Source organism: Brachyhypopomus gauderio, chromosome 20 (genome assembly GCF_052324685.1).
Source record: "Brachyhypopomus gauderio isolate BG-103 chromosome 20, BGAUD_0.2, whole genome shotgun sequence".
Taxonomy (NCBI): domain Eukaryota; kingdom Metazoa; phylum Chordata; class Actinopteri; order Gymnotiformes; family Hypopomidae; genus Brachyhypopomus; species Brachyhypopomus gauderio.
Window position 1 is genome coordinate 7,681,513 of NC_135230.1, and position 18,974 is coordinate 7,700,486.

Sequence of the window (18,974 nt, forward strand, 5' to 3'; positions counted from 1 at the left end):
AAAATCCAAGACACAAATGTACAGTGTGTCATTGGGGTCACATTTTCAGGCGTGTGTGTGTGTGTGTGTCACCTTCTGTCCCCGGACACTGCCTCTGTGGGCTGTAGTGCTGCATAAAGACATCCACACCCCCGTATGTCTCCTAGTGGAAACATCACAGTGTTGGTTCAGGGGCAGGCAGCGCCAAGGAATGTACCAACTAGCCCATTGGGAGAGGGGGAGACCCCACCCCCCTCCTTCTGTCTTTCTCTCTGTCTATTTAGTATGTTTGGCTTTCTGTAGGACCCCTGCTGGTGATTAATGCCTCCACATGACCATTTTAATCAAACGTGTGCTGAATATCATGAGCAAAATCACCTAGCACGTTATTTAAACAGGAGCCAAATACGCTTCTATTTGGAGTTGAAATGCAGCTGAATTTGCCATGCCCTGAGCTCGCCTGAGGTATGTTGAAGGCAAAAAACAATGGAGCGCAAGTTATGAGGCTATGGAAGCTATGTACAACATGAAATGAGCCTTTTGTGTCTGTGTGTCTGTCTGTGTGTGTGTGTGTGTATGTGAGACAGAGCCAGCCTGCCAGGTTAGTTTCTTATGTGTTTGCCCACGCTGTTGGGAGTTTGCTCATGGCGTTTGTTTGCTCGGACAGCATGTGTGTTCTCCACACAGGAAGTCCTGTTATATTCTTTCTCTTTATTTCAACTCTATTATCTGAGAGCCATGGTCATAGAACATGCTGTATCCTGGCTACAGGGAAGTTGTGTTTGTACGCAGAATACAGACAGATGGTGCCCACTGTGGAGGTAGCAGTCACAAGGTCGTAGGCAGAGACAATGGGAGTTAAACTTCTCGTAGGTGGCAAAAGGCTTGAACGGGACTCTGTCACTGGGGAAAGAAACAGGAACTGAAGTTTAAAGCTCGTTATAGTCAGGAATTAATAAACAAAATCTAAAGAGTCTGTGTCCTTGGGACAATCTGAGAAAGGAATATTCTGTACTCTTAAATTTATTTGGGGCTCGGTGAAGGCATAAAATTCAAATAACGAATTTAAAATAGTAAAATATTTAATTAATCCTACAGAAGATGGAAAACATTACACTAATATTTCACCCTCTTACACCACCCTTCTGTAGCAGGGTGGTTTGACCTCTTCATGGCCGAAACCGTGGGCTGTGTTAAAGGAGACTATTCTCTCTCGCTCCTGTGTCCGTCTTTCTCACACCACCCACTCTCTCTCTCTCTCTCTCTCTCTCTCTCTCTCTCTCCCTCTCCTTCCCTCCAGAGCTGGGCAGCAGGGTTAAGAGGATGTGCGTTGCCGAGAGGCGGCAACCCTACAGTGGAGCCGACTGGTGTTCAGGGGGGGAGAGTGATGAAGACGATACCGGGTTCTTCAGTAAGCGACCGACTCTGGGGTTCAAAAACAGGGAGACTTGTGACGATGCACCTCCTACAACGTTAAAAGGGACAATTTGTTGGTCTTAGCATGTTCGAGTGTCCACGAACAGCAACAGTATTACAGTATTTGTTGCTTGAGATGAAATTCATGGTCTGTGCTGCAGAGGACCAGTCACATTAGATGAGTGTTTTCTCCTTGCTATTACACGCATGCCTGATTTGGCTTCATAAATGGTCAGGTCCTTTATGAGTAGACTCTGATGTGTTGGAACAGGGAAATAAGCTGTGTACAGTACATGGCACGGGACTGTTAGGACGTGCGATTTAAAGCGCTGCTACACCTGTGCTGTATTGTCACACGTACTTTAAAGTTTGCATGGTCTGGTCACGTAGAGATCGATTAATTCTCCTGCCCTCTCCCTCTCGCTCCTTTTTTCCGCTCTCCACATCTCTCAGACTGCAACTCCAGTGACATAAAGCCAGATCCAAGCACCCTGGCAGCTTCCGCGCCTACCCACAATGCTGTTGGAGGACAGAACACAACGTCAGATTTGGGAAGCAATCAGAAATCTGGGTCAAAGGTTGTTTACGTCTTCACCACAGAGATGGCAAACAAGTAAGATTTTTTTTTCTGCTTGTGAATTAAATCAGGAAGCTCTGGTTAGGTGGTTGTTGCTTACATGCTAACCATCTTTAGCATGGTTGGTTTAGGCAAAAGCCACTTTTGGGGACCATTTCAGAAGCATCCCTGAAGAGCCTTCTTTTTTCGTATTATAAAATCATGTCACATGCCGCTATCTTCCCTTGAAGTAAGACCCACCGGATTCTTTTTTTTTTGTTGTTGAGCTTAGCAGTGTTACGCTCCGCGCAGAAAAGGAGGTGAAAAATGTGTGCGACGACAACGAAGTGATGATTGATACTGGAGAGAAATCTTAAGATCACAATCAGCACGATGCCAATTGTCGATGACAGGAAGTGTCGGGGAGTCTGTCGTGCATGCTGTGGCCATAAGGAGAGACTCCTACTGAGCGTCATGTCGTTACGGAGCTGACGTTAAACAGCAAGGGCGAGGATGCTGGTGTCACAGCACTGACTGCTGATCTCCTCCTGTTGCCTTTGTAGTGTACGTGTTTTCGATGTGAAGAGAAACACGTACACAAAACACAGATACTCGTGCACTCCCATATGCAGTTTACCAATTATTCACTAAACGGCTGGGTGGGATGATGAATGCTGACACCTTAATTAGAAATTGGAATTTAATGAGATGCTTAGGTATTTCAGTACAGTGGAAGTTTTGTCCTGAGGCACAAGAGTATCAGCAGTAGTGGTGCTGGTATTGATGTGCTGTGTGTGTTCTTCCCTTTACAGAGCAGCGGAAGCGGTTATAACAGGCCACGCAGACAACATTATTGCTTATCACATGAACAATATCTCCAACAGCAAGGCAGGGAAACCTCAGCTCCCTCTGGTAAACACAACAAATTGACTTTTAACATTTTACTGCTAACAGTCTTCTAATTATCACAAGTGAAGTAAGAAGTGCGATTTTGCCGTGTCTGTTTTAGAACAATCAGCTCGGACCCCACCGGAATGACTCCAAACAGCAGGGGGCGCCATCCCAGCAACAGCCATCATCTCATCCCTCGGAACAGAACCACCAAGCAGCCTCCAAAGCACCGCAGCCAGGCCAGCCACAACAGCAGCCTCCGGTGCAGCCGGCCCCAGGGGCTAAACCGTCTAGCCTTCCTCAGGATGGCCCACCATCGGGGGGCATGGACTCCAAAAGTCTGCCCAGCAGTAGTCCCCAGGACGGTGCTGGATCACATGATGGTGGTAATCCCACCGGGACGCCTGGAAGCCAGGCTCCCAATCAACCTCCCAGTGCTGGCCCTCCACAGGGCTTCCCTTCCCTTGATCTGCCCAAAGGAGCAGATGTTAAGCTAACGGCCCAGCACCAGCAGCAGCTAGCTCATGAAATCATGTCCAGCATGGGGGACAACCCAGAGGGTCTCTCCCAGGAGCAGTTGGAGCACCGAGAACGTTCGCTACAGACTTTACGCGATATCCAACGTATGCTGTTCCCAGATGACAAAGATATGGCTGCCATGGGGCAAGGGAACATGGGCGGCCCCCCACCCGGTGCTGCTATGATGGAGGGTGGGCCGAAGAAGCCTGAGCAAGGGCCACTTCAAGCTATGATGGCGCAGTCCCAGAGTTTAGGGAAACCTGGAGGACCTGGTGGTGCCCGTCCAGATGGACCTCCCTTTGGGCCACCGGGCCCCAGGGACATGCCGTTTTCCCCCGACGAGCTTGGGCCTCCTCCACAAGGTCAGGGTCCCATGAATTCGCATCAGGGACCTGTTGGGGAACACGGTGACCACATGACACCAGAGCAGATGGCCTGGCTGAAGCTTCAGCAGGAGTTCTACGAGGAGAAAAAGCGCAAACAGGAACAGATGCAGCACAGGCCGATGGGAGACATGATGATGCACCAGGCTGGCCCAAGGGGCATGATGCGTGGGCCACCTCCTCCCTACCAAATGAATCCCGGTGAAATGTGGGGTCCTGGTGGGCCGGAGCCATTCCCTGAGCAGATTAACATGGGCCCTAGAGGAATGCACCCACACATGCAGAGAATGCCAGGTTTTTCTGGAATGATGAACCCTGACATGGAGGGAGGACCTAACCCAATGCCAAGACCTGGCATGAACTGGCCTGATGATATTCCCAAGATGGGAGATGGAAGGGGATTCCCACCAGGTCAAGCGATGTTCGGAGGACCAGGTGGGCGAGTGGAGAGGTTCCCTAACCCTCAGTCAGTGCAGGAAGCCATGTTCCATCAAGGTATGGGAGACAAGCAAGGTATGGGAATACCCCCAGGCATGATGATGGAAATGAACAGGATGATGGGGAACCAAAGACCAATGGAGCCTGGAAACGGAGGTGGAATGATGTTTCCTAGAATGCCAGGTGAAGGTCCCATGAGCCCCTCGTCTAGGATGGAGTTTGTGAAAGGCCTGGGCCGCGACATGTCCGAGTTTGGAATGGCGCCCGGCAACCTTAATGTCAATATGGGGCCCAATCCTCAGATGATGCCTTCCAAGATGAGAGAGCCACCAATGAACTTGAGTCCAGAAGAAATAATGAAGATGAGGCAAGGTGGAGGTCCCATGTCTGAGAACATGGGGCCACAGCCGAAGATGATGCAGGGGCCTCCCTTCCCCGACCAGCCTCACCCAGGTGACTTTAGCATGGGCCCCAGCCGTCAATTTCCAGGCATGGGTCCGCAAGGGCCTGGAAATCAAAGAGGTCCCAGAGGCGAGCCACCCTTTGCCCCTGACCAGCGAGGAGGCAATGTGGGTGGCAACGGTCGTCTCAGCCACATGCCACCTTTACCTCCCAACCAACCTCCCAACAACTCAGGTCCCCCGCCCAACCAGAGGAGCATGGGTCGCAAACCCTCAGACCTGAGTGTGCAGTCTGGCCCAGCCAACTCGCCCAACGTCAACCCACTCAAGTCGCCCACGTTGCGGCAAGTGCAGTCGCCCATGTTGGGCTCGCCTTCGGGTAACCTCAAGTCCCCGCAGACCCCCTCACAGCTGGCCGGCATGCTCAGCGGACCCTCGGCAGTAGCCGCGGCAGCTGCGGCCGCGGCCGCTTCCATCAAATCCCCTCCCATGATGGGTTCGGCCGGGGCGTCCCCCGTCCATATGAAGTCGCCCTCTCTCCCCGCACCTTCCCCTAGCTGGACGTCATCGCCAAAGCCACCCATGCAGAGTCCGGGCATTCCCCAAAACAACAAACCTCCGCTCAGCATGACCTCGCCAAATATGATGGGCAATGTGGAGCAAGGTATGACGCTCTCATCCACCAAGCCGCCTGCCCTAGATCTTAGTACGGTCTTGTAGTATGGGCGTGGTATCTTGTTAAAAATACATAATACTGTTTATTATGTGAGTAATTTGCCACACTTGCTGCTGGCCTTATAGATAACTCAAATACTGTTGTTGTTTTTTTTTATGTATTAGGTAGGGTATATAAAGTTATAATGGTATAATATATGATATTGCATTGTTCTCTTCCCTCTTCCTCCGTCAGGTGGAAACGCTCCACCCTCCGCTCCTCCTTCCAGCGGTTCTGCCAGCCAGCCTGGATCAATCAACGTTCCGGGAAGTCTTCCGTCCGGCAGCCCTTACACCATGCCCCCAGAGCCCACGCTATCCCAGAACCCTCTCTCCATCATGATGTCACGCATGTCCAAGTTTGCCATGCCCAGCTCCACGCCCCTTTATCACGATGCCATCAAAACAGTGGCCAGCTCAGACGATGACTCGCCGCCCGCGCGATCGCCGAACCTGCCGTCCATGAACAATAACATGCCTGGTAAGAACGAGCTAATGTTTAATGGATTGCATACGATTTGTCATAACCCGCCCGTTTCTGGTTATGCAACTGCTTCCAAACCGAGCACTTCATTGTTGGTTTTTAGTGGAGAATGAAAGGAATAACTGAATGTGATTCAAACATTTGTGCATGTAAAAATTATTTCCAAACATACCTATCATATGTGCTTTTTATTTTTTGTGTTTGGTTTTACATTTGTGGTGGTGGAGAGTTGCACCTCAAGACTTTTTGATCACAAGTTTTTTTGTTTTTGCTCAGTTCACTTATTTAATAGTACATTTTATGAACCTAGCAATTATTCAAAATGAACTAAGGACAAGTTTTAACCAGTTGTAGACCTGTCAGTTAATGTATTGTTGCCTTATCATGATTAATTAAGCTGACTGTGACCATTTGAGCTGACTGATCATTTCATGACAAAGAACATGGTGAGTTGTAGCATTTGCTTGGCAAAAGTGAAACCCACAAGTAAAAAAAAACAAACAAACCAAAGGAAAAAAAAACTTGGATGGTGGTAAAAAAGCAACATGTTTTACCATTATGTAGAATTGTTGCATTTGGACAGGTGATGTGTATATGCTGATCTGTAGTTAACATTTACATTTATGGCATTTGGCAGACGCCCTTATCCAGAGCGACTTACATTTTATCTCATTTGTGAGCAATTGAGGGTTAAGGGCCTTGCTCAGGGGCACCTCAGTCATGGTCTCAGGTCTGGGAATCGAACCCACGACCCTCCGGTCACAAGACCAGTTCCCCAACCGCCAGTTCATGACTGCCCTAACAACAAACACATTTCATAGCATAAGTCTGTTCGACTCTTTAAAAAATGAAGAACAAATCTCACGAGTGTGAAACTTTCTTGTCACTCGAGGTATTTTTTTCCCAGTTTTTCTAATTAGGTTACTGCTTACAAAGATGGAAATGAATAAATGAAAATGTTGGCTTGGCTTTTAAACATAAGCTAAATTAAGTTTGACATACATTGATGTAAGATGTGAATTTATATGTGGGTTTCTTTAGTTATTTACACCACCATTACTTTCTTTAAACATTCTTTGCCTGTTGTGTCTGTCACAGGTATGGGAGTGAACCATCACCAAGGCCATCCACGTATGATGAACCCCAACCCCTCGGGCCCCATGCCCTCCCTTAGCCCTATGGGCATGAACACCATGGGATCTCAGCCTCTTTCCCACGGTATGCCCAACCAGATGCCCTCCCCCAACCCCATGGGCCCGAACATCCCCCCCCACTCTGGGCCCATGGGTCCTGGCATGATGTCTCATGGTATGATGATGCCCCCCGTCTCCCAAGACCCAACCATGGGCAGCAACCAGATGATGCCCCAGGGTCGTATGGGACTCCCTCACCGAGGGCAGGGCTTCCCCCCTGGGCAATCACCTCCGCAACAGGTTCCCTTCCCACACAACGGTCCTGGGCCGCAGGGGGGTTTCCCTCATGGGATGGCCTTCCAGGGAGAGGGCGGTCCAATGGGGAGGATGGGGAACATGCCCCACGGGCCTGGAGGAGAGCCAGGGATGTGCAAGCCCAACACGCCAGGGGCCCAGGAGTTTAACAACATGCCGGGTGTCTTCAACGACTCGGATCTACACGAGGTGATGCGGCCAGGTGCCTCGGGCATCCCCGAGTTTGACCTCTCGCGCATCATTCCCTCGGAGAAGCCCAGCCAGACTCTGTCTTACTTCCCCCGTGGCGGGGAGGCACCTGGTGGGAAGCCGCCCCACTCTTCTGGCCCACCCGGCTTCCCCATGCAAGGGATGATGGGAGAGGGCAACCCCAGGATGGGCCTTCCTATGCAGGGCATGGGAGGCCCCCCAGGCCCTGGCCACATGGGGCCTCAGGACATGCCGATGGGGAACCCAGGCCACAATCCAATGCGACCACCAAGCTTTATGGGCCAGGCCATGATGGGACCCCAGCACAGGATGTTGTCACCGGGTCAGCAGCCGGGCATGATGGGAGGCCCAGGGATGATGCAGGCCAAGGAAAGGCCCATGTACAATCATCCTGGCCCGGTGGGGTCTCCCAACATGATGATGTCATTACAAGGAATGGGTGGTCCTCAGCAGACTATGATGATGCCTCCCCAAATGAGGCCTCGGGGTATGGCAGCAGATATGGGGATGGGCTTTAACCCCGGCCCCGGGAACCCTGGGAATATAATGTTCTGAGCTGCTGCAAGCAACCGACAAGCCTCTGCCACAAAATAGCATCTGGATAACTGCAAAACCTGTGAAAAACCAAGTACTTTTTTTAATTAAAGGAAACAAAATGAGAGATGTGTGTGTCCTCATACAAATGTGTCTGTGGGGACTGGGACACTCGTGCACAAGCACACCTGGATAGGACAAGGCTGGTGCACGTACACGCACGTGTGCGCACATACACACACACACACACACACACACACACACACACACGGATGTGTACAAAGGGAATCCTCACAGGTGAAAATGGACGTCATTTTGCAGGTGGAGTACTGCAAGGGGACCAGTTTGACTGCACACTACAATAATGGTCCCTCCCCACTGTTAACTCCAGATTTGTCTCTGTTTGGAACAGGATTGATGTTTCGAATGTTGGGTACGTGTGTGTGGGGTCAAAGAGACGGACTCACAGTGAGGTCTTTAATGCCCGACATTACGTGGCCACATTAAATCCACGAATGACTGCATACACAGACTACAGCAAACCAAGCAAAAGGATGCCCTGAAAATCGACATTGTACTTTTATATCAAAAAAAAAAAATGGCAGAATGAGGGAGGTAACTGAGCTACGACCGTTGGAGGCAAAACGAACTGAACAAACAGTCATGGAAACGTAATAAGGAAAAAAAGGAAAGGAAAAAAAAAAGTCAAGGAACATTTTGTCACGATTGCACCGTCTTGGCTGTACGTTTACATCTCATCGCATCGCTTCCCTCCCAGTCATGAAATGCTCTTTGTATGTGTGTGCTGTACTTGTGTTGTTAAAGGGATTTTACCAGTGACTTCTATAGTTTGTTTTTCCTTTTCCCCCCATGTTCATTTGTAAAGGGGGAGGGGTTGAGGGTTGGGGGGGCGGGGTGGCTGTTGGTGGCCAATGGGGTGCGATAAACACCACAACAATACTGTGTACCGTGGGGGCGTACAGAATATTTTAAATTTAATTTCCTTTGCTACTCCCTTGTATGATAAAACCAAACTAAGACCTCATACAGATCATAGTATTATTAAAAACAAGCACAAACAAGAATTAACTGTAAAGAATAAAGAAATGTGTTTTTTTCTTTACTCCTTTTTTTTATTGTAGAGAAAAACACTTGGACAACTGTCAGTAGGCGCAGTAATCTGATGTTCACCGTTAGTGTGGCTTCTGGTTCGTGTTCCGGGTTTTTCCGTAAACTGCAAAGGGGTAGAGAGACGTGGGTCGGTGTCTCCAGATCCCAGTTAACTGCCTCTCCGTAGCTACCATGATGTCAACTGCCAGGGTCAAGGTGTCCACCAGACAAAGACCATCCAACAGAAGTCCCCCACCAGCTGATGCCAGGAAAAATGGCGAGGGGGAGCATTAACATCGAACATTAAAATGGTTGTAGCCACACAGTGGCTGTGCGGTGATGCAGCTGTATTACTGATGGGTGGCCTTTTATTTTTTTGGTTCTTTTTTTTTTTTTTTTTGGTTCTTTTTTTTTTTTTGTAGAAAATGAAATAATGAAAAAAAAAAAAGCAGAAAAAAACGAATAGGTTGTCCATGTCCCCAGCCCTCCTGTGTTGATGCTTGTCATGTGTAACTCCATTGAATTTGGTACTGAACCACTTCCTAAGGCTGGGTGTTGGAAGACAAATAAAATATATTGTTTGGTATAAAGTGTCACGCAGCCATGTCCATGTCTCTCGCTCTCATCGGTGTTCGTGGTCTACCGCTGCCCCCTGGTGGGCAGATAAGGTTGGTGCAACGTAAAATGCAACAATCGTAGAGAACTCACGAAGATAACATTGAATTCAAAACACGTGGAGGTCTGTTCAGCTATAGGTTAGATCAACACTAATTAAACATTTTCTTATACATTCCTATTTTATATTGCTGAAATTTACAAAGATGCATTATTGTAAAATGATCAAAGTGTGATGCTTTAGACTAAACTAAAAACACAGCAGTGGTTTCTGTAGCCGTTCTTCAGTCTCCGTAGGGACTTCCATGATATCCCCGCACCAAACCTTTATGGGAATAAGTAGGAGTCCATCTGAAGCCCGTACCACCCGCGACCCACCAGTACCATGGTTCTATAATTACCCAGCTCCAAACACACTCGGGGCGGGGAGCACTCTGGGCCGCCAGGCTAATTTTAGGAGAGGCTAAGACTGTTTAGCAGCTGCTGAACGGCGAGTCTGCCCCGTTTCCATTTCCCAGTCACAGAACGCGAGAGCTCCTCCGGCATCCAGATGAAAACACACGACCTTTTACCACGGGGAGGGAATTCTGATAGATATGAGGGTTTAATACAGAGGACTGAACCACACCGAGGGAGTTATGCTGCCATCTAGTGGTACGAGTAGGTGATTTACAATACTTGGCAAAAGCAGTCAAAACACCGATGGGTGTAGCGCCAACATTTGGGCTTGGGGCATTTCCCTTCCTTCCCAAGAAAATTAGGGAAGGGGAAAGACGTATATAAGCACGTTTTTAAGTATTTGCTGTAATCCTAAAGTGCTCAACAGATGGTTGCTTGGAAGTTTTAAACACCTTGCTGGCTGATCTTGGTGCGAGCACCTTGCCTCGTGTCTTCAGTTGCGCGTGCCCACTCTCTCCCTCAGTGAGCGTTTTATAAGTTAGTTTCTGGGCTGAGTCTAACTACTATCACAGAAACGCTCTTAGGTTTAAACTATTTAATAAAAATGTTTACTTTCTGCAGTGAGCCCAATCCTTTGAGTAATTAAATTGTGCTTTTTACAAATTACTGCAAATGTAGCTTCAGATTTATATTTAGAAATGGCTTGAGTCTTTTGTCATAATAAAACAAGGCCCTCCTTGTTTGGCAGTGTTCTTGGTCTTTGGTGATTCAGTAGCGTAAATCATTAAGTAGTTTAAATGTTCGAATTTTTAAATGTAAAAATTTCAGATTTCAGCTGTTTTCAAATCTTGTAAACTAACCATAAATAGTGCAAATAATATTTTCTTTACTCATTTATTATATATGGGTACCAAAGGAGGTGTGTTAATTTTGATAAATGTGAAGGTTGAACCAATAGGTTCCACCACCCAATCAGCATCAAGTATTAGAATATAAGGTATAGGCTCAGGTATAAGATAACGAACATTTTGATCTCCTTTAGGCCATGATGCAACACTGAGAATTGGCACAGTTGCAGCCTATATCAAACAAATGAGTCCAGTAATGAGGCCAGTAGAAGTTCCAGTTCGTGTCCTCGTATAGAGACACGGAGGCTTGTCTCGTGTCTGAGTGCTGGTCTGATCTCTGCCACCGGCTCCTCTCTCTAGAGTATCTGTACTGCGTTGGCCAACCACAGTTAGAGGTGTTTGTGTCAGTATGGTCTGACTGCCGTTTACAGTCCGACTGCTGTCGAAGTAGGTCTGATACACACTCAAAGTAACAAAAATGCATTTGATTGTAACCACTTTCCTGCAATGAATCTGTATCGACCTTTAACAGGAAGCTTTCAAAACAAGTGCACGTATCCTTACAATGAGCTAATATTACATAGGAAATTATATCATTTGGCAATGTTCTATTAAGGCTTTTATCATCCAGTGTCATAAAAAGAGGTAAACACACAGCTGTATCCCTGTGTGTGAGACAGCAGACAGGCAGGCATCTTTTGTGCTTACATACTCTCAGAAAATCGTGGATGCAACAAGGAGGCAGTTATCTGCTGGCGTTTTGTTGTAGTAATCTTCAGCCGTTTCACGGCTGTGTGTTTGCGGTCAGGGTTATACCGCCAGGTCATCAGGTCTTACTCTGCTACTGGAGCCGCTGCTTTTGCTGAATCGTCGCTTGTCCGTTAACAGCTCATGGCTCAGCAACATGGGCGGGGCACAGTTGGGCGTGTCCGCAGGCTGCTGCGAGAAGCTCATCTTCAGGAAGTCCACCGGTCCCAAGTCATCGCGGCTCTGGTGGCGCTCCGTGGCCATGTTGGTGGAGTTCTGATGGTCGGCCAGACAGTCGTTGAACGGCAGGCAGCTGGGGCGAGGATGTCTTTGTAGTGCGTGCGGCAAGGGCGTGGCCAGGCACTCGTTGAAGTCGGGAGGCGGAGTCTGGGCACGGTCCGGCGTGGAAGGTTCCGGAGAGGCGGCGGCCACCGCCAAAGGCGTGGTGGCCCTTTGGCGCTTCCTGTCCCGGCGGTCTTTGCCGCACCTCCGGCACTGCTTCCACGCCAAGTGGTGTAGCTCGGCCACGCTGAGAAAGAGCGAGACGGCGGCCACCACCAGCATGAACACGATGAAGACGTTCTTCTCGGTCGGCCGCGAGACGTAGCAGTTGACCGGGTGCGGGCAGGGCGGGCCTTTGCACACGTACAACGCCCGGAGGAAGACTCCGTAGATCATGTACTGCACCACGATGAAGATCACCTCCATCAGCGTGCGGATGATGATGCTCAGGACGTAGGTCTGCAGCAGCGCCCCCCTCAGCCGCACCCTCCCCTCCCGGCCTTCCTCCTTCTCGCAGTCTTCCTCTTCTTCCGGGTATTTCTCCCCGCCCCCTCCCCCGTCCCCTCCCCCGCCCGGATCCTCCCTCTCCTTCCTCTTCCTCTTCTCCTCCCTGCGCACGGTGTGCATGGCGTGGCCCATGTAGATGAGCGAGGGCGTGGACACGAACACGATCTGCAGCACCCAGAAGCGGATGTGGGCGATGGGAAAGGCGCGGTCGTAGCACACGTTCTCGCAGCCCGGCTGCTCCGTGTCGCACATGAAGTCCTCCTGCTCGTCGCCCCACGAGGACTCGGCCGCCGTGCCCAGCACCAGGATGCGGAAGATGAAGAGCACGGTCAGCCACACCTTCCCCACCGAGGTGGAGTGTTCCTGCACCTCCTCCAGGAAGTTCCCCAAGAGGCTCCAGTCAGCCATGGGCGATCAGGAAGAGAACTGCTGGAGACACATGGAGACAGTGGGAGAGTGAGACAGATGGAGGGTGAGACAGATGGAGGGTGAGACAGGGAGGGAGGGTTGCGAATTTGGCAAAACAGGTTATAGACATAAGAAAGAAGCCATCTATGGACAAAAACAGTTAAGGTTCAGCCTGAAGATTGTTCTCTCCAAAAGGGCTCATTCACATTTGCTTAAGCAACAGAAGGTCTTCGGTATCTGAATACTGGAGTCAGGTGTCACTGCACCCGAGTTCTCCAGGGTTGTGGGGTCTGCAGGGGCAGTGCTATGAGCCTGTGCTTTAGGGTGTGGGTGCCACTGTATTCCACTGCTCCTTCTACAAACATGTATAAATGCAGCTATATTTAGCATGTGGACATGCAGTATTTGAACTACGTGGTTTTGTTGTGGAGCTGCACTGTCCGCAGCTGTGCTGCATGTGTGGGACTGAAAGGCCAACACACAACACACAGCCTCAAAGCCTTCTGGTCTCAGTGTGTGTGTTTTCCATCGCCTGTGTGTGTACATACTATACATGTGCACTTACAGTGTGAGCTTTTCTCACTCGCCCCAAGTGCTCAAAATAAAATGGGCTGACGTTTTTTTTTTTAGGAAGTCTCAAGTAAATATAAACACACATTGATGCATCACATTGCTTATCTTTCAGTGTTTTGGCTCTGGACGGCCACAAGGCACTTCCTCATCACGGCGCGGTACCAGAGTTTGTGAACTGAAACACATTACTATATGCAGCTTTCACAAACACAACAAGTGCTTCAGGCATTAAGGTCATAATGACCTTATTGTATCAAGTGTCAGAGTGAATTAAAGCTAATGTGTACAGTTAGACTGTTCATTCAACGGTTGCATGAACTGTAATACAGTAAAGAACAGCAGAGGTCATGACACACCACTGTGTCATTTTGGTCATTTCTCACAGGACTGCAAATTTTGTCCTCTCTCATGGATCTATACTACTGTCCTAAATAAGATATTTTGGTATCACGCTAGCGAGGAGACAGAACTAGCTAGTAGCCTTTGACCTTTTCTCTGTGAAACCTTTGGCCTCCAACCCTATGGGAACAACCGTATATAGTGACTGGTACATTAATATATCATCAATGCCATGTGCTCATTGGACCAAAGTCGGATTTGGTTAGTAATAATATGTGAAGAGATGCTTTAAAAAGTTTCGCTCTCTCTCTCTCTCTCTCTCTCTCTCTCTCTCTCTCTCTCTCTCCCTCTCAATGGAAAACTTGGGGCCACTATCTCAGTCCACAAGGAATTGGTGGGAAGAGTTTGACCAGAGTGCTCTCAGACTCTTGCTGACACACCAACAGGGGGTGCGTACGTCTGCGTGGGCCTACGTGACTCACGCTCTCTGGGAGGCACTGGCGGTATGCAGAAGTAAAAACACACTGAGGATTGTTATGAAAAGATCTGGCATCACCAAGCCACTGGGGCCGACTCTCAGGTTAATCGGGCGGATTAAAACTCCTTAGTGGCATTTTGTGTCTTGCACACAGACAAAAAAATCATCATTTAGCAGATGCCCCATTTCTCTTCATGTACCATCTTGCAGACTTTAATTCCAACCCTAATCCCACCTGCTCTAATTCATCCCAGCCTTCAGTAGCCTTTGCCTTCAGTAGTCTTTACAGGATGATCGATCTCTAGAACTAGAGTCGGACATCTAGGCACTGACGCGGTAAAATCTGTACCACTTTTGTGATGAATCGCAGCTGACACTGACTGCAGGAAGCGTCTAGGAGACGGGCTGGACCGGGTGGCGCGGAAGCCCGTTCGGAGACCCGTCTGTAGGGCAAGACCCTCCGTCTCGCACCCCTCCCATGGAGGAAGCAATCTCAAACAATATCATTTCCCTCTTACACAGCACTTAAAAGGAAACTAGCAGAGGTTGGGACACCAAGGCCAAAAAGGGCGATGCTTAGCACTTTCAAACAAGAGCGTACGCAAATGTCAGCCCTCCGTAGCACCGGCGAGTCACGCAGATGGCGAACAATGTAGTAATTCTTAAGCATTAAAAGCTGGAGGGAGATAGCCATCAGTTCTGAGCACTTCTCTCGCTAGCGTTTATCATGCTGATCTTGGACTCCCTTCCCTTCCTTCCACTGTTTTAAAGACCTGACCAGAATTGCTATAATTAAATAAAGCTGTCACTTACACCATTTGGACACCACACACATCCGCAAATGTATTGTGTAGCGCTTTTCACGACCCGCGTTGCCACAAAGCAGCTTTAGGAATGTTGAGGTCCAGATCACATATGAGAGACGACAATGGCGAGGAACAACTCCCCATAGGGAAGAACCCCAGAGGGGAGGTGTCCTCCTTGGGTGGCCCAGCTAATAAACACTCCATGCTTTAATGCTCCACGTGTAGCTTTATATAGTAAAGTAGCCAGTTCAGTATAGGTGCTGGAGTTTCAGCTACGCCAGAGGCTCTAGGGTGGGTGAGATCTGTATCCGTTAAAGGGCAGTGGTGGCTCACCAGTTAAGGTACTGGAATAATCAGAAGGTTGCTGGTTCAAGGTTGTTGATCTCCTGTTGTTGGTTCCTTGAATTGAGCCAATTGTTCAAATTGTACCAGGCCATAATTGCAGAGTTGCTTTGAATAAAAATGTCTGCTAAATGCCGTGAATGTAAGTTGAAGTAGAATAGATAGAGTGCTCTGGAGCTACCACATCATGCCCTTGGTCACCTCTGTGTCTATTGTCATCAGATCCAGACCAGTGTATAAGCTCTGCCTAGACGGGTGTTGTAGGGGCGGAGGGGGGGTTTGGTGGGGGGGTACTGCCTGGCTCCTTTCTTCACATGTTTACCCTCCGAAATGAGAACAATGCTCTTTTTTTGCTGTGTGAGTGTTCAGATAGGAAGGGGGAGGGGGGGGGGTGAGAGAAACACCAGGCAGTGTAGGGAGCGGAGAAGGGGCTCGAAGGAACCGTGCTGGAGAAACAAGACCTTTCCGCTCTGTGTTTGCACTGAGCCGACAGCAGTGGCACAGGACACAGTGGGGAATGTTCGGTCTGAGCGGCTTTGGTTTCATGCGAGGCTGAGCTTCACACTTGCTGACAAAACCTAACCACGAAAAGTACCTGTTCTGAGTTCAGCGTCCTAAAGCAATCCCTGACTAATATCTAGATCCTCTTACAACACCACTGGCAAAAATGTAGTTGGCCAAAAAATTCCCAATCTCCTGCTTCTCCACTCTGACCTGGGATCAGCAGCAGTGGCAGTTAAAGTCGGGCAAGCGTGGAGTCTGAGACGTCTGCATGAAACATCCCAGCCTCCAGCAGGAAGTGTGTATGGCACCCTCCACTTTCCCTGGACGCTTTTAACAAGCTCCACTACCTTAATAAATATTTACACGGCCCTGTCCTACCGTGCGAGCCCCAATCCCCTTTTACAGTAAAACAACTTTACAAGGAGAAGCTCTCTGGGTGATGCCAAGGCGTCTATGGAAAGGACGGTGTGTGTGTGTGTGTGTGTGCACTGAACTGCCGGGCTGGCACACCGATCGAAATAGCACTGTGGCATTTGATTACTCATTACAGCCAGAAGTGCACAAGGCTAAAATGCTTATGGTGTTTCAGGATCTGTTTTTTGCAATGCTGCAAATGTGCCTGTTGTGCTTGTGTGCACTTGTTTTTATCACAACTTTACGTCTATTTTAAATTTAAATTTTGAAAAATATATATATACATATTGGATTATAAAATGGAATTTGATCCATCCTTGTATCTTGCTTGCTTGATTTAAAGGTTAAATAATATCGTACAGTTGTCATATTCCATATCTGGCTTGTTTTTGGTTCTAGCTTATTTGCACTTTATCTTAAAGCGTTCATTGTTTACAGTTATGGGCCCAGTGCTCCTTTCACACACACCAACACGATAGCAGCAGTTAGGACAAACATTGTTAGGAAACCTGAACTGCACCTATAAGGCTCAGATCCGCTGGCTTTATTTGTAAAATTGCGTTTTTTTCTCAACTTTGGTCCAATTTGTTCATATCAAGCAGTAAAAGGCAGTTCATACGATTCCACTGTAGCCGTTTCATCCAAATAACATGCCCAAATATGTCATTCAAAAACAGGTCTGGTGTGGACTTCAAAAATCGCAAAAGTTCAACCACTGATGCTGTTGTCAAACAGTGAATACAACAATTGTCTGGTTATATTTTATTAATGCAGCAAATATCAGTCATGTGGACAATCTGGAACTGGGTATAATTTTTTTTCTTGAATACTCAAATTTCAAATGACGTGTACATACCATTATTTTACAGAAGCGATTGGTTTGTACTTTGTCAAATGAGAAACGTGACAATATTTTGCATATTTATGCATGTATGAGAACTGATGAATATGGAAAGTGGTGGTGTCACACATGCATAAAAGCAGGCTATGATATGGCTAATACTACTCTACCTGTGCGGCCTGTCTCTGTTCTTCTTCTTTCTGACGACGTGCTCCTGGAAGTCAGACCACCTATATCCCTCTACGAACACGCAGTTTTGCTCTCGGGGAAGAGATCGCCCTGGGCTGTCTGACGTTTAAGGCTCTTAAGACTTCAACTTTAAAGACCCCCCCAAGCGTGAACACTGGGTGGGATGTGGGGGGAGACGCCGCTGTGACACCGCTTTGGTGAGAAGATGTGGGGCAGCTCACGAGTAGCTCCTGGGGCTCCGAAGGTGTTTTCCAAAGAAAGGCAGGCAGAACAAGACGGACGGGACTCTGTGGGCCGCACTGACGAGGCAGAGCGTTTGATGTCTTTCAGGATCGGTGCGGAGGGAATTAGCGTGTGCGTTGTCGAGGCGGCGGGACTGACACTTCCGTGGAGGTCTGGATGAGCAGCGGGTAATGAGGATGGATGGGCGTGAGATCTGCTCTCTTCCTCTGTCGGCACGGGGACAGAAACCCTGGATTCTTCAGAGACAGACTGATGGACAGGGCTGGTTTGCACTGAAGACAAAGACTTCTGCCAGGGGTCTGTCCTTGGCAGGCGCAGAGGCTGAGGCTGGACGTCTCACTAGGGTGACTCGGAAGTATCCCTGCCACTCCCTGTTGGCCTGCTTCAGCCTGTTTCAGCCTGCTTCAGCCTGAACGAGGCGCGGAACACCAGCCTTCCTGACGATCCAAACGGCTCCCTTCACCACCTCAGCGAGGCTGTTAGACGTCCTCTCTTGTCGTATGAATGTAAACGAATCCACTTATTCCTTCTTGGCTTTGGACTCTGTTGTCCTTGTCCTGCCCAAAAGCTATCGAAGAACCCGTCTGCAGGAAGCCAGATAGCGCTGGGTGACTCTATCTCAGACCGGCGGGAAGAAGAAGCAGCTATTCTCAGGCTGTGGCTCTGATCACAGGGGCAGTGCACCCACAGGCATTAAGGGCATCATAAGAAACACCAGCAGGCACTTCCTCCTCTTCAGACCTCCCTCTGCCCCCCTCCCTCTCTCTCCCCCTCTTTCTTGTCCTCCTCCTCCTCCACTTCCCTTCCCCCAGTCACAATGCCTCCCCTACGCCTGCTTGCCCAATGCTCTATTTTAGTGTAGAGGCGAATATCTCCTCATCAGGAGAGGAAGTGAGATTTGAATTGGGAAAACAATGGGAATTCTGCACAGGGCGCCCAATCCCAAGCTGGTCGTTGCGAGCTCGTGTTGTGTAGTTGAGTTTACTCCATCTGCACACCGTGATGCAGACACATCTGCCACGCTGACGTCCTAAAAGCGCTCCACGGACACGGAGCCACTCCGTGTTCGCTGTGTTCTTTTAACACTAACAGTCATCACATACTGGTTCACCAAAACACAATATGGCAACTTTTTTCTTCTTATAAAAAAAAAATCAACAGTGAAAAAACCCAAAATGATCCTTAAGATAACAAGTATGTCTTTCATAAACTTCAATGGATCGTTAAGGGCCAGTTTTTTTGCATGCACATGGTAAGTGTTGGCCTTGGGTGGGGCTGAGGGGACAGTCATGTGGTGTTACTACAGAGAGGACGGTCATGTGGTGTGACTCCAGCTAGCTCTGGGCTCACAATCAC

The 18,974-nt window shown here is 48.7% G+C and overlaps 2 protein-coding genes across 7 annotated transcripts in view; one reads left to right on the forward strand and one right to left on the reverse strand.

Moving 5' to 3' along the window:
* bcl9 (BCL9 transcription coactivator) overlaps positions 1–9,674 on the forward strand; it is a 67,465-nt gene extending 57,791 nt beyond the window's left edge. For all 5 annotated transcript variants that reach the window (XM_076983390.1, XM_076983388.1, XM_076983392.1 and 2 more), the window contains 6 exons: positions 1,280–1,390; positions 1,849–2,008; positions 2,764–2,863; positions 2,961–5,247; positions 5,494–5,778; positions 6,880–9,674. In XM_076983390.1, the coding sequence (XP_076839505.1) occupies positions 1,280–1,390; positions 1,849–2,008; positions 2,764–2,863; positions 2,961–5,247; positions 5,494–5,778; positions 6,880–7,994 (4,058 nt within the window). In that variant the 3' untranslated portion in view covers positions 7,995–9,674. The remainder of the gene's footprint in view (positions 1–1,279; positions 1,391–1,848; positions 2,009–2,763; positions 2,864–2,960; positions 5,248–5,493; positions 5,779–6,879) is intronic.
* On the reverse strand, positions 9,122–18,360 carry gja5b (gap junction protein, alpha 5b). Of its 2 annotated transcripts, none has more exons than XM_076983395.1 (2): positions 17,357–18,360; positions 9,122–12,907 (listed from the first exon to the last, which is right to left on the reverse strand). In XM_076983395.1, the coding sequence occupies exon 2, from the start codon at positions 12,887–12,889 to the stop codon at positions 11,756–11,758; it is 1,134 nt and encodes a 377-aa protein (XP_076839510.1). In that variant the 5' UTR covers positions 12,890–12,907; positions 17,357–18,360; the 3' UTR covers positions 9,122–11,755. The 2 variants fall into 2 exon arrangements, with proteins under 2 accessions (XP_076839510.1, XP_076839509.1); XM_076983394.1 differs by having other exon boundaries at positions 9,122–12,910.
* Positions 18,361–18,974: the final 614 nt, after the last annotated feature.

What these genes read in the sequence shown, in the direction of transcription:
- gja5b (XM_076983395.1), bottom strand. Translation starts at nt 12,889, where the DNA reads ATGGCTGACTGGAGCCTCTTGGGGAACTTCCTGGAGGAGGTGCAGGAA.